Source organism: Capsicum annuum, chromosome 3 (assembly GCF_002878395.1).
Source record: "Capsicum annuum cultivar UCD-10X-F1 chromosome 3, UCD10Xv1.1, whole genome shotgun sequence".
In the NCBI taxonomy this organism is placed as follows: Eukaryota; Viridiplantae; Streptophyta; class Magnoliopsida; order Solanales; family Solanaceae; genus Capsicum; species Capsicum annuum.
This window is the reverse complement of record NC_061113.1, coordinates 239,668,411-239,683,067: the sequence shown is the minus strand read 5'-3', so window position 1 is coordinate 239,683,067 and position 14,657 is coordinate 239,668,411. Positions and strand designations below refer to the sequence as shown.

Genomic DNA, 14,657 nt, shown 5'->3' with positions numbered 1-14,657 from the left:
AAAAAAAAATGAACACAGTTATGTTATTAATATTTCAGATTTAAAATAAAGTTTACATACAAGTTAAAACACAGTTGAGATACAAGTTAAAATAAAACTGAGATACAAGTTAAAATACAGTACAAATACAAGTTAAAATAAAGTTCAGATACAAGTTAATACAAAGTTTATATACAAGTTAAATTAAGTTTAGATAAATGTTAAATTAAAGTATAAAGACAAATTAAAACAAAATTGAAATACAAGTTAAAATAAAGTTCAGATACAAGTTAATATAAAGTTTATATATAATTTAAAATAAGTTTAGTATCATGTTAAATTAAATTCTAAAAACAAGTTAAAATAAACTTCAGATACAAGTTACTACTTATTGATAAAGTTGAGATATATATCTAGATATTATTGGTACTAGTTTGGTTTTAAAATAACTGAACTTTAGTGATAATAAATTTGTTAAGGTTTCAAATCATTTTCAGGATGTTGGAATTGAGAAGTAGAGTGAAATAGTTGTTGAAGAAATTCAACCGCTTGAAAGTATTATTTCAGTTCGAGAACATGATTTGACATTAACGATTTACAAGCCTCCACCAACAACTCCAGCAGAGTATGAGATTAGTGACTCCGCAATTTTTTCTGCCTTTTCTACGCCACAAAAGAATGTGTCGGCTAATAAAAATGCACCTGCACCATGCTCAAGAAAGTCATCGAAAATTTATCGTTCTTCTTTTTTGACCCATTTTGAATCAAGTTCTAAAGGAAAGAAAAAGTTGATTTTTAAAGAATGAAAAAAATACCCATTCGAAGGTTATCACATTACTGGGGATTCACCTACTGTAGAGATGAAAATATTTGAAGAATGGATTCATGATGGCCTCTACAAGCAACACACAAAAAAGTAAGAAACACGTCTTATTCTAAATTCACCAGTAATATCCAACTTACTATTTATTTATTTTTTTAAACCAACTGTACTTTTATGTTACAGGAAAGATAATGACGATCACAACAAGGTTAATTGTTCAACACTTGAATTTCGTCAACTAGATTTCGTAGTTGATTTTTCAAAATTCAAGAACTGGTTTTACTTGATGTATCAATAGAAAAAGTGCTGGAATGATGAGGTATTACCTTCATTTTTTAAAAAAAATTTGTTCAAGCAGATTTTCAATAGTAAATAATTTTTGGATTGTGTGATTTCTAAAATAAAGTATTAAAGGCTATTACATGAGTTACATTGACTGCACAAGTTATAAAAATTATTTAAGCTAAACATCGTGCTAACGAAACTTGTTTTTTTAAGATTTGCATCTTTACTGCTAGTAAAGATAATTGAAATTTTTTAGCCGAATGTACTTTGTATTTTATACATAATAACAACAAATGTTTCATTCTATATGAATATATATATATTGTTCATTTGTTGATCTTACAGTTACCAATATTTATAAAGTTATTACATTAGCTACATAATCAATATTTTGTATCTAATTACTACTTATTACAGATGATTGCTATAGCATACCAATTAATTACAATTTGAACAGCATCTGGATGTTATTATGTACTACTTGAGGAAGAAGTACAAGAACACGAATTTTTCAATCAGCAGATACACTACCACGAATTATTTTTTCAAAGTATACATCGATAAGGTATATGTGAATTACTACAATTCAAACATTGCTAAGTATATTGCAACTCAAGATGCATCTACCAGAACTGATGAGGTTGCTGATATGGAGAAGTCACTGATTAACACTATCAAAGGATTGAGTACGTGAGCAGGTCAGCCTTGGCATATGGTTAATGAGGTATTTGTCCCAATTAACCGTAACAATGCCTTTCACTGGGTATTGATAGTCATTGCTTTAAAGGATCAATGCATTCGTGTGTATGATTCAATGGCCTCTCCACGGAAAAGAAAACAAACAAGTGAGATTGAAAAGACTTATCTTCAGTACAGTAATTTTTTTGAGCACAAGGTACCCACTGACTAGACTGCACTGAAATCATATGAGGAAAAGTCCGAATGGGATCCATTTCAAGTGGAATATGTATCTGAGATAGCACAATAAGATAGTGGAAGCTTGTACGTATTACATTATATTTTTGTTTGTTTTCATTACCGTACTTATGTATATTGATATTTTTAACTTAATTATTTTTTGGAATGCAGGGATTGTGGTGTATTTGTAGTTGTTTATGCCGAGTATATGAGTGAGGGATTAGGCATTCCATGTTCGGGTATTGATGCTCAACACCATCGTTTGAGATATGCTTCTCTTTTGTGCAAGTATGGGTCAGAAAAAGCAAAGAACGGATAGTTTAGTGAGAATTAAGATCCACCAAAGCCCAAGAGCAAGTTTGCAACAAAAAAATATACCGTCTTTTGCATATTAAGTAGTTGTTTATTTGTTTGCTTGTTGGATATTACAAAATTAGAAAGTTGATAGAAACATTAATGATTTTTTTATGGGAAAAAGGCATCGTTTCCACCCCAAACTATAGTCGAAAAGTCGAATCCACACCTAAACTATATAAGTGACCTATTACACACCTTAACTACAAAAAAGTGATACTTTTTACACCCTGTCAGACATTACATCACTTGCATATGATGTGGTGTTTTACACGCGCTGCCACATCAGCATAATTCGAAAAAATAATAAATTTATTATTTTCATAATTTTTTCTTTCTTCTTTTTTCTTTTTTCTTTTTAATTTAATTTTTTTCCCTTCTTCTTCAATGTCTAAAACCTCCATTGTTGTCAATGTCCAAAACCTCCATTACCTCTATTACACTATATTCACCACCATAAACTTTATCCCACCAACAAAATTACCATAACAATTAATTTCTTCTAACATTGTTCTTCATTCATAACCCATCGTCTTTTCTTAAAAAAAAATAAAAAAATTCTCAGCTATAATGGCCATTATTATTTCAAAAAATGGTCACTCGACTGTTGGCCTCTATGTTTTAAATGGTAATGACCAACACATTTTCGTACTTTTTCTATTTGTATTTCAGCTGTAATGTAAAAAAAAATAAACTAATATGGTAGCAAGCTACATTTTTAGATGGATTAATAATTAACAGATAGAGAGGAGAAAGTCGATGATGAATCCTACTTTTTCGACGAGAATTCTCCGAAAAACATCCTTGCTACAAAATTTTATATTTATTTTTTAAATTTGGTTTTACCCGTTTAAACATCAAATATAATTTGATTTTATTCATTGTGAAATTGACATTGATTCGATGAAGGTGGAGGATGAATTGTGTTATTTAGGGATGTGGTTGGAATTTGGAGGTAAGGTGATGAAGAAATTGTGTTGGTTGGGGTGGGGGTGATGAAGAAGAAGATTGTTTGGGGTTGGGGTTGGGGTTAGATTTTCAGGGTGGGGGTGCTGAAGAAGATGATGGTTTAGGGGTGGGGGTGATGAAGAAGATGATTGTTTAGGGGTGGGGTGGGGAGATGGATGTTGGGGGTTGGGGGAGGAGTATTTTAATTTTTAATTTTTTTGCATTAATTTTTTATTTAAATACGCCAATTTTATTTAAATAATTATGTATTTTTCACGTCAGATCTAGGGAGTAAAACGTATCATTTTTTTATAGATAAGGTGTGCAATAAGTCACTTATATAGTTTAGGTGTAGATTCGACTTTTCGACTATAATTTGGGGTGGAAATGATACATTTTCTCTCAATGTTTTTAGCCGTTTACTTTTGTTATTTAATAGGCTGGACGCGCCTAAAATAAGTGTAACACATGCGCCTTAAAATGGGGATAGTGGAGAGGTAATAATATCACTTTTATATAGTTAAGGTGTGTAATAGGTCACGTATATAGTTTAGGTGTGACTTCGACTTTTCTTGTATAGTATGGGGAGGAAATGATGCATTTATGTTGTTAATGTTAGGTACTCATACATTATGTTTTTTAATGATTAAATAGTTTTATTTTGTTATCCATTATAATGCAATGCTATAGCATTTCAGATATGTACTGAAGTACGTTGTTCTAGCACTTTATGAAGATATAGTATTAGATACATATTTTATAATATTTTACAATCATATGTATCTAATATAATGAAACATAAATTAGAATATAATGGTATTAACCTTCACAATATTACATTATTTAGTATCTACAATAATTTTTTGTTCCAACTAATACCTGTTGTCTCTAAAATGCATAATAAATTATAGCACAACTTAATGGTACTATATCAAAAAATTAATGACATTATATTATAGAAATGAATATTTAATCTTGTATCTATAAAATTAACTGAGAAACATCTTATTAAATTATATATATCTACTTAAAAAAAAATACATATTTTACTATATAATAATTGTACATAGCAAAACATTACATTATTATGTTTCTATAACCATTTTATTTACTCAGAATGCATATTTTCCTTCAACCTGACTAACACATTATATCATAACCTATAGTTCTACATGATACAATTATATTTTATAATTATTACAAATTGTGCAAACTTGTATTACAAATTAATGAAAAATATATCATATAAAAGTATAAATCTTTACAATCTTTTACTACAGCATAACAACCACAATAACATTATCAGTTCAATCTTATCTTAATTTCTAAATGATGTTTCACGATAATTTCAATCTCCAAAAAATAAAGGTAAATAATTAACAAGGAGCGAAAACAACTGTTTATTACAGAAATTATTTTTCTTAAAATTCTTAAAAAAACAACAATGTCATCAATTAAAACGTCGCATTAAAAAGGAAAGAAATTCAACTAGAAGATAACAAATTATTCCAAATTAATAATCAGTCAACTGCATTGTCAGTCCTCCTTTGGAAAGAAGTTACAAGTATGCCTGTTGTGACCTGCATAACTACATCTCCCACAACAATTACTACTCAATGTCATAGCTTCACTTGATTTCTTGTGCCTGTTTTTCTTTGGCCTTCCGGGTTGACGTTTGTATTTTGGTGGTAACACAACTTCGTCCATAACTTCTTGTGGCACAATGCAGTCCTTCTTATCGGGCATTGGAAACATAGATTCTTCATACGTCTTCCTTAATGTTTCAGGATAATAAAACTCTGAACAATAAGGCTTCATATCAACTACATGCTTGCTTTTTAGTACTGCAATCGCGCGTTCAGATGTTATCTCGTCCAATTGAAATCTACCACAAGAGCAAGTCCTCCTATCAAGAAATACTATGTACTTTCTCCCGTCATCATAAACAGAATATACATATGTTGATGATGCACTAACCTACAAGATTAGTCATAATATGTTTACACATAGATACATACAGTTCTTTTTTAGAATATTTTGTTAAAATTCAACAAAAAAATTGATTAAGTTACTGTAACATTTTCCAAAATAAAATTTTAAAAAAACAACTAGTATCCTGTATTATGAATCAAACATTCTATAATATGTAAAACAAAATAAAACATCAAAACTAACCTTAAGCCTTGTAGATTTTGAAGTATTTAGCTGAAGAATTCCTTCAAATCTACTATCAAGTGACGTGTTTGCATATGATGCTCTTTCTCTATTCTTACAATTTCACTTTCCAAACAATTTCCTAGCCTGCTCCAAAAATTCTATTATCGGCAACTCACGTGCTCGCTTCAATTTACCATTTATGCACTCCGCTATATTTGAAGTCATCATTCTACCACGATTAACAAGTGCATACACGCGTGCGCACTTTTCAAATCCAGCATCCTCAAGATAAGACTTTACCCTCTTATCAATCTTCCCAACTTGATTCCAAAAAAAATCAAACTCATCTTTACGATAAGCCTTGGTCATAGCATAGTAAATATCGCTAAGTCTATCTTTACTCTTCCTGAAGTTTGTGCAAACATTCTTCCACAAGTGTCAAATGCATGCGAGGCGCGGCACATTCAGATATACAACTCTCACATCCTTTATTATGCTTTCATGATGGTCGGATACAACACATATACTATCGCGCTCTCCAAAAGAAATTCTGAAGTTCTAGAAAAATCAAGTCCGCGAATTACCGTTGTCACTATCACCAACACCATACGCAATCGGCAGAATGCGTCCTACAATTTTGATAATAAAAAAAATAATTAATCAGATACAAGTAAATGATTTCTCAAACTAAAAAAATAATTTTAAAAAATTATGATCTGAATTACATCACAAAAATAAATATACATACAAATAACTATAAATTACCTGCTCCATTAAGAGTGCTTGCGGAAATAAATGTACCTTTATATGCTCCACTCAAATGCGCACCATCAACCACAACTACAAGCCTGCAATACTCGAATCCACTCTTCAAAGGTTACAATGCAACGAACAAATACATAAATTTATTATTCTCGAATTTATGCATTCTAATATGTGAACCTGGATATACGGAATTTAACATGTATACATATTGAGCCATTTGTCGATAACCATCCGCAGGTTTCCTCCTTAACATCTCAATCGCACGTTCTTTAGCCCTCCAAGCCTTTTGATAGTTAATGTCTACACCAAAAGCATTTTTAATATCTTCGATTATATCATTCGGGGTGTGTATTCTCTTATAATTGACAAGTTTTGGTGCAGCAAAACCACTAACAAACTCAACTGTAGCTTGAAGTTGAGTAAAAATACGGTCTTTCAATGAACATGTGTGAACATCTTGGAAAAATCCAGCTTTAAATAGTTCTGTACCCCAACGACATGATGCTTTAAAGATCCAAACACAATCCTCCGAATGGCATTGTAGGACATAGATGAATCAATGAAAACAAAAGTTCAAACTATTTTTCTTAATAAATATAGAAAAAACAGATTTTTATATTCATTAACAACATTGACTACTTGTATAACAGGTATCTAGAAATTTTACAGCGTTTATCTATGACATTAATATGTATCTAGGACATTTCTGATATATATGTGAAAATAAAGCACATCGAGAAACATAATTAAACATAACTTCATAAACTGAGATACAAGATGAGCAAAATGTATCATTTTCGTAACAAAATGTATCTCGGCATGAAACTTGCTCAACGCGTATCTAGAAAATTTACAACATGTATCTCGGACATTTATATGTATCTACGACATTTCTGATATATATGTGAAACTAACACACAACAAGAAACATAATTATACATTACTTCATAAACTGAGATACAAGATTAGCAAAATGTATCATTTTCATAACAAAATGTATCTCGGCGTTAATAACATAAAAACACAAAAAACAATTGGTAAGATAATCATCAACCAAACATTGAATACAAATTTAAATTAACGTACACAAAATTAACAACACCTGCTACAAAAAAAAACATAACATACTTTTTCTTGTCCGATCTTTTGGCATAGTAATTAAAGGAATGCTCAATTGCAAATCGCGTCATAACCGAAATGAGAGTACACTTGTCCTTGTAGATTTGTCCAACCTTAACATCACTATGTTTGCAAATCAGTAATGATCTTGTTCCCTTTGCTATCCAACAAAGGCATAGGAGAAGTAAAAGTAGATTTATGACTAATTATTTCTTCAACTATTTCAGATGGACTTTTCAAACACATTACAACACCAACTTTCCCATCAAAAAGCATTTCATTAGCAGACTTATCTAACGTAGCGATGATAAGAGGATACATCCCAAATCCACTCTCAGTGTTTTTAATTTCAACATACAGCTTCACACTCATTTCTTTACGAATGAACAACGGAAAAGTATTTCCTTCAACAATGTAACGAGCTTCAATTTTTTTTCTTGTTTCGTCGATTTTCTGTTCTCCCGCAATTGTCGAAATCAGTTTTTCATAAGTAACATGTTCATTGACCATAATTCCAGCACTCTTATAATCAACATACTCGATTTCGTTAATCCAAATATCGAAATGACGTAAAAGCACCGAAATATTCATATCAAACAAACGAAATTAACAAATCAAATAAAAAAATTGGTGTGTTTAATCTGAACAAGAAGAAAGAAAATTTTTCAATTTCAAAAATATATTAAAATAACATTTTTGTTTTAACGAAGTGGAGTAATAAATGGATTACCATTAATTGTGGGATTCAATTTTATTTTTTTACCTTAATTAGTTAGCTTAAATGCTAATTTAATGTAAAGTTATCTATTACATTCCTTAAAATGTGTTGATTTAGTTAATTAATACATGTATCAGTAGTATGTATCTAATGTGATTAACTTGTATCATCAGAGGTCAAATGTTGAAATTTTAGGAGATTTTGGAAAAAGTTGAAATTTTTAGTAATTAATAGTAAACATGTCGTTATATATGTAATTTTTACTAAAATAATTTTATATTTTATTTCAGGATTATTATAGTATAGTATATTTGGTTTTGATTTTGATCAATAATCAATTGACCCAAAACGACCCGTAAACATCCCTAGTTGTTGCCTCGTCCGCAACTTCTTCTATTAACCAACCAAACATTTGAGGTGCCCAGAGTTTCTTAGGGATCGTTTGGTGATGCATAAGGATAGTATTGAGTAGTGTGCGTTTGTACTATTGAGATTGCTTCTTATCTTTAGAGTTTAGATTGATTTAATGTATTAAGGGAAATCCTGTCTTTCACCATGTATTAACAATCCTTATACACTTTTTAACATGCATAAAAATAATACATTGATTCACTCTTCTTAAAATACAAATATGATAATGATGGTAACTATAGAAATTATAGCGTTATTAGGTGAAGAAAAATTATATTCCTATTCCTTTTAATATAGGGAGAGCTAAGCAGTTGTGCACTTGTATATGAGAGGTATTGTCAATTGAGGAAATTCTCCCAAAAAATATTCGTAATGGCCGTAAAATCAATTTGGAATCATCAAAAAGATTTGACATCGGCGGAGGGACAAATATATGAGGAGATGATTCAAAAGGAATTTTTGTTATCAGAGGAGGAGAAGGAGAAGGAGAAGGAGAGGGAGAGGGAGAGACGAGTGTGCGAGGAGATTTTCAAGTATCAACAAGGTTTGTTAGCCAGGGGAGAAGGAGGATAAGGAGAAGGTGAGACGACTATCCGAGGAGTTGTCAAAGGTTAGTAAAGATTATAAAGTTGTTGTGTTATCAAAGGAGGAGAAAGAAAAGAAGGAGAAGGACAGACAAGGTTGGGAGGAGGTTCGGAAGCGTCAAAAAGATTGACTATCACTAACGGGCGAGGAAGATAAGCAGAAGAAGAGGGAAGGAGGAAGAAGTATACGAGTTTCTTTGGAATCATCAAAAACAGTATTTATCCGAGGAGGTGAAGGAGCAAAAGATTAAGGAAAGAAAAACATACTTGGAGTTGAAGCAAAAAGCAACTGAAAATCCATTCTCTGATGTACCTTTTTTCCTCTTTGGAGATGGATGTGTGATGCCCAACTTTGCCACGGGAGGTCAGAGGCCAATAACAGAGGAGGAGCGGAGACGATTATTCCCTGAGATATGGGTAAACCCTCCAGCTCTCCCACCCTTAACATGGGATAACAGGGAAACTTTTCCTGTCACCCCTGAGATTGCCCTACAGTTTGAGGAACAACGGCAACGTCCACTATGTACTACTATGAGTCCTATTGTGATGTCAAGAGAGGAACTTGCAGCACAAGGAAGATGCCTTGATGGGTCCTATCTAACCCCCTATTGCAAGTGCGATGGCTGTCGATTCCAACCCACATATCCCCCATATTTTGACCCAATTTGGCTCGCATACATACGTCAGATTCGTCAATCCCATGTAAAGTTCTGTTTTTGCTACTCTCTAATCTCTGAAACAATCCCATTGTAGCCCCTTCCACTACTTTTATGAATTTCCCGTGTCTACTTGTGAACTGTATTTTCGCATTTAATCTGTGTTATAATGACCCCCTTTTTCGCTTTAAACTAACTGGCTGCTACAACAAGTATTTTAGCTGAATTGATTTTGGTTAGCCCCGTGATGTGAGTAGTTTTAATCACTCACTCTAGTGCTGGCTTCTTTGACAGTGTTTTGACATTGATGATCATCCTGGTTCACCTGTTGGTGCTTCGGTAGGACTATTAGCACCATCACATGATTTCAGTGGCGAGGCTGAGTTACTGATGGAATTGGCTAAACGAGCTATCCTGGAATATAATGAGAAAGAGTGCAATGTACATACACACCTTACTTTCCTTTATGTGATTTCCCTTACCTTCTTTCCAAATTATTGTTCAATTTTCGTTGCAGGTTTTCAAATACAAGGTTTTGAAGATTGAGAAAGTGAATTACACGGTGACGGCATACTATCAATATTGGATGACCGTGAAAGTATTGAATCTCACTCTCAGTACTCCTATCGAGACATTTCAAGTTCATGCTCATAAAAGTATCTTAATTGATGATGATGAAGAAGTTACCTATTGTTGCCGGCCTAAAGAAGAGGAAATTGAACACCTAATCAGGTTTATAATTAGCCTCCTTTTTTTTTTTTTTTGTGTGTGTGTATGTGTTTTAGGTGAAATAGTTCATTTCTAAATGAATTGTTTATTTGTTTTTTATGGAGTTGAAGGGACTGGAAATGGTAAGTATAGGCATTTGCATTCTGTGAACAATAACTAACTTTGGTTTTGTTTTTCCGGACTAATTTACAGATCATTGTTGGTTTGCCAAGCTGTGAGATTTGTTTTGGCTTGCTGCACAGAGAGGAGGCCACTTAAATATAGCTTTTTAAGTTTGGATTGTTGTTTTAGGTTACATTGTTGTGGTTTAAGTTGGTTAAATTTGGTCTTTGATGAGATTCTGTGATTTGAAGTTTTATGTGTTTTACTATGATGTTTGATCTTCCCTCTTTGCCTATTGAAGTATTAGCTATACCATCACCAGGACTAAAGATTTCTATATTTTTGTACTTTGTTGAGAACATTTCGACCTCTGTAGTTCCTAGCCCTTTACTTTGGGAAGTGATCAGAGATCTGTTTGGTATTTGAAGTATCTCTTAACTTTTATAATTATAGTAATTGTAGGAGTTTTCACTATTGTGTTTTGTGTCAATTATTGCTTGTCATTTTTGGTATTGTTCTTTCTATTGTTTGTTCCTAACCTCACTTTGTGGGAATATACTGGATATGTTGTTGTTCTTTCTATTGTCTGTGTGTTGTGCGTAGCGCTTTCGATTCAATTAATCTGTTATTGTGATTGCTCCCATGTTTATAACCCCTTTTTCTCTAAATGTTTGACAAGTATCATTTAAGCTGAGGGTCTATCGGGAACAACCTCGTAGATTACATACACTTTCTCACTCCACACTTCCCATACCCCATTTGTGGGATTACACTTGGTTGTTGTTGTTGTTGCTGTTGTTGCGGAAGATGTTTTGCTTTAAACGAGCTCTAAGGCTATTAACTGATGCTGCTAAGCTTAAGCATTTGGACCAAAGAAAAGTCGAGGATCTCAACACCTTTCAGAGAATACTACAACTTTCATCAAAATTGGTTCCTTATTTACATTAACAGATTTGATTTTTGTTACTCATTTTCCGTCTATTTTGTGGGTTTTGGTTTATCTATGGTCATGGTTTGTTTCAATTTAAAAAAGGTATTCTTGTGTGTGTGTTTTTTTTTGTTTCATCCAGCAGCTCTGCCAGGACAAGAACACAAGTAGTGGTGGGTGTGAAGTTCAACAGCAGTGCATTGCTGGACAGACGGGAGGTGGTATTGCTTCGAGGGAGCAACAATTTTTCTGTGACTGCTATAACAACCTCACATGGGCGAGGAAGCAGTGTAGTACCCACACTTAAAATCATACAGTGTTAAATCGGCATTTGAACCCTCTGCATCGGCTGGCAACAGTGGTTTCAGTGGCAAAACTCCAAATTTGCCCACAAGTATGCATATGTATCAGACGAGATGGTCGTTGATACGTAGTATGAATTCACTGAAAATGGGTTTTTAAAAGTGATCGACAACAATATCAGTTATGGGTGGAAGCCCGCCCTGACTAACATGTTTTGCTCCTTTGGTGATTTTGATGAGATAAGAATAGTGCTATATATCTCTGGACAGGTGAATTGTGTTAGATTTTTTTTTCCTTATGATTCTCTCCTATTTTCTAGCTTGAGGCTGTTGTGGTGTTAAGCACTTGCTCTCTTTAGGTACTTGACTCTACTTTCTTTTCTTTTAAAAGTCATTTATTGAAATGGACTAGACAACATTACTAATCTTCCCTTCATGTTTCGATGGTGGTCATTTACGCATTTACCCCTATTTTGGGATGGTCTTTAATTTGTGATACTTGTAACAAATTACTACTTGCGAGGTAAAAATATTTATTTTCGTATTATATTATCTCAGAAGTAATGTCAGGCATGATTTCAAGTTAAAAAATCATTGGGTGCAAAAGTTAAAAGATCCCATTTGAAGGTTTAGTTGTGTTATTAAATGAATTCAATGGGTGCACGCTTCCTATCAGGCAAATTGATAGAGTGCATGGAACTTGAACAATTTTGGGGCCTCAATTCTCCGGGGACCTTCGGCTTTTTTTATTTTCACTTGGGATGTGTTTAGTATGTGAAAAATATTTTCCTAGGAATTTCTTTTTTTTTTTATTTTTATTTACTTTCTAGTGTGCCTGGTCATGTGCATATATGTTTAAGCTAGCAAAGGTGGGAGTGGGGGGTCGCGGATGAAGGGGGTTGGAATGGTCAAGAGATGGGATTAGGAATGTTGAGTGGGTGGGGAAGAGACAAATTACACATTTTAAAAGATATTTTAAAAGTTTGTACCTGATTAAGATTTCATTTCGTTTGGGAGAAACACTTTTATAAAATAACATTTTAAAAAAGTACTTTTGAAATAAAGTAATTTGTGTTTGATAAATTCATTTGAAAAATACTTTAGATAAATAAATTGTATTTGGATAATCTTTTTTAAAAAGTATTTTTTTGAGATATATGACCAAAAAGAATATGTATCAATAGAATTTTACTACCAAAATTAATTTATAGTGAAAATTTATTTCAAAAAACTAATATAATAATTTTAATTAAAATTTTATTTGTATTTAATTAAAAAATACATATTCTAAAATTTTCAATCAATATTTATATACATAAAGACATTAAAAATATTAAATAATAATATATTACTTAAATAATTAAAATATCATTTTTCATGAATGATTTATTTAAAATTAAATATTCGAAAAAGAATTAATAAGTGTTGTCAAAATATAATCTTGTAATGTGATCTGTCATTTGTTATTATTAATAATAAAAAAATAAAAAGTTATATATTCTTCGGTCATCATTATGAATCATATTTTTAAATTTATTTAAAGAAAGTGAGTGAAAATAAACTAATAATATATACAACAACAACAAACTCAGTGTATTCCCGCAGAAAGAGAGAGAGAGACTGATAGGGATAATTTTTTCATGTAAAAAATAATTTTCTGCATCTGCTTTTTTTGTAACGCAGAAATTTTCTGCTTTTTCCTAAAAATAGAAAAACTGCTTCTGCTTCTTTTTAAAAGAACTTTTGCAAGTTTACCAAACACTCTTCTTTTAAAAAAATATTTTTTCTTCTAAATAAATATTTTTTGAGGAAATTAAGTAATCCCAAAACAGGCACTTAATAGAGTTAGAAGTATGGGAGCAATCACAATAAAAGATTAATTGAATCAAAAGTAGGGTCTGAGAACACACAATAGAACGAACAACAACATACCTAGTGTTGGGTTCAAGGTGTATGTACAAATGAAAAATGGAGGAAAAAATGGTGGAGGAAAATAGAGTCACTAAAATGGAAAGTGTACTCTTTGAATGAAAAGTTTACTAATTCCCCCCACATTGATGGGAGAAGAGAACTTTTAAGTGTTTATAATAAGGAACACTTACTGCACATGGATAGTGAGGCAAAAACAAGGTGGTGCCTTGCGTCGTCGTCGTTGCTTGCTCGGCTCGATTTTGGATTTTGATTTGGATCGATCTATGAGATCAATCTTTTTAGATGAATTTTATTTGAAACTTGTTTTACAAGTGAAAATTAATCCAAAAATCTGATAGAATTGTTTTTCTCCACATGCAGGCGAACCTATACGCAACGCATCTCAAAGAGATGCATTCCTTCGAGGTAAAAAACACATTATTTCGCACTGTAGGGCGATCTGCGCGCGCACTTTGATAACCTGCGGGTGCAGGTGCAGCGCAGGTACTTATTGGAATTCGGACAGTGTCACCTACGACCGTAGATTATTGTTTGGTGATGCATAAGGATAGTATTGAATAGTGTGCGTTCGTAGTATTGAGATTAGTTATATTGAGATTGCTTCTCATCTTTAGATTAGGTGTGGGCATGATATGGTTCAGTCTTGTATTTTAAACTTCGATATAGTAACTTCTATTTTCGGTATCTACCAAAACAATACCATTACCATACCAAATTAGTTTGGTATGGTTCGGTATTTTTAAATTCGGTTTCGGTATTTTACGGTATGGTAATTCTATAACCATACTTTATTTGATTTCGACTTACATATATTCATATAAAAATCCTATAACTTTAAACTTTAAAAACGTCCCAATCATATAAGACTAACAACTATCTTTGTTAATCAATTACATAAAAAGAACATTTCAATCACGATTGAATAGTTCAAGATGCAAACTCTGAAT

At 32.1% G+C, this 14,657-nt stretch overlaps 2 protein-coding genes across 3 annotated transcripts; one reads left to right on the top strand and one right to left on the bottom strand.

The window, feature by feature from the left end:
• Window positions 1-4,843: 4,843 nt before the first annotated feature.
• Window positions 4,844-5,833, bottom strand: LOC124896854. The gene is made up of 2 exons (XM_047408709.1): window positions 5,609-5,833; window positions 4,844-5,284 (listed from the first exon to the last, which is right to left on the bottom strand). The coding sequence occupies exons 1-2, from the start codon at window positions 5,831-5,833 to the stop codon at window positions 4,844-4,846; spliced, it is 666 nt and encodes a 221-aa protein (XP_047264665.1).
• A 2,671-nt stretch (window positions 5,834-8,504) lies between these two features.
• On the top strand, window positions 8,505-12,203 carry LOC107862830. Of its 2 annotated transcripts, none has more exons than XM_016708515.2 (4): window positions 8,505-9,763; window positions 10,012-10,158; window positions 10,235-10,449; window positions 11,622-12,203. In XM_016708515.2, exons 1-4 carry the CDS (start codon window positions 9,404-9,406, stop codon window positions 11,797-11,799), a joined length of 900 nt encoding a protein of 299 aa, XP_016564001.2. In that variant the 5' UTR covers window positions 8,505-9,403; the 3' UTR covers window positions 11,800-12,203. The 2 variants fall into 2 exon arrangements, with proteins under 2 accessions (XP_016564001.2, XP_016564000.2); XM_016708514.2 differs by having other exon boundaries at window positions 8,518-9,763; window positions 11,619-12,203.
• The last annotated feature ends 2,454 nt before the right edge of the window (window positions 12,204-14,657 follow it).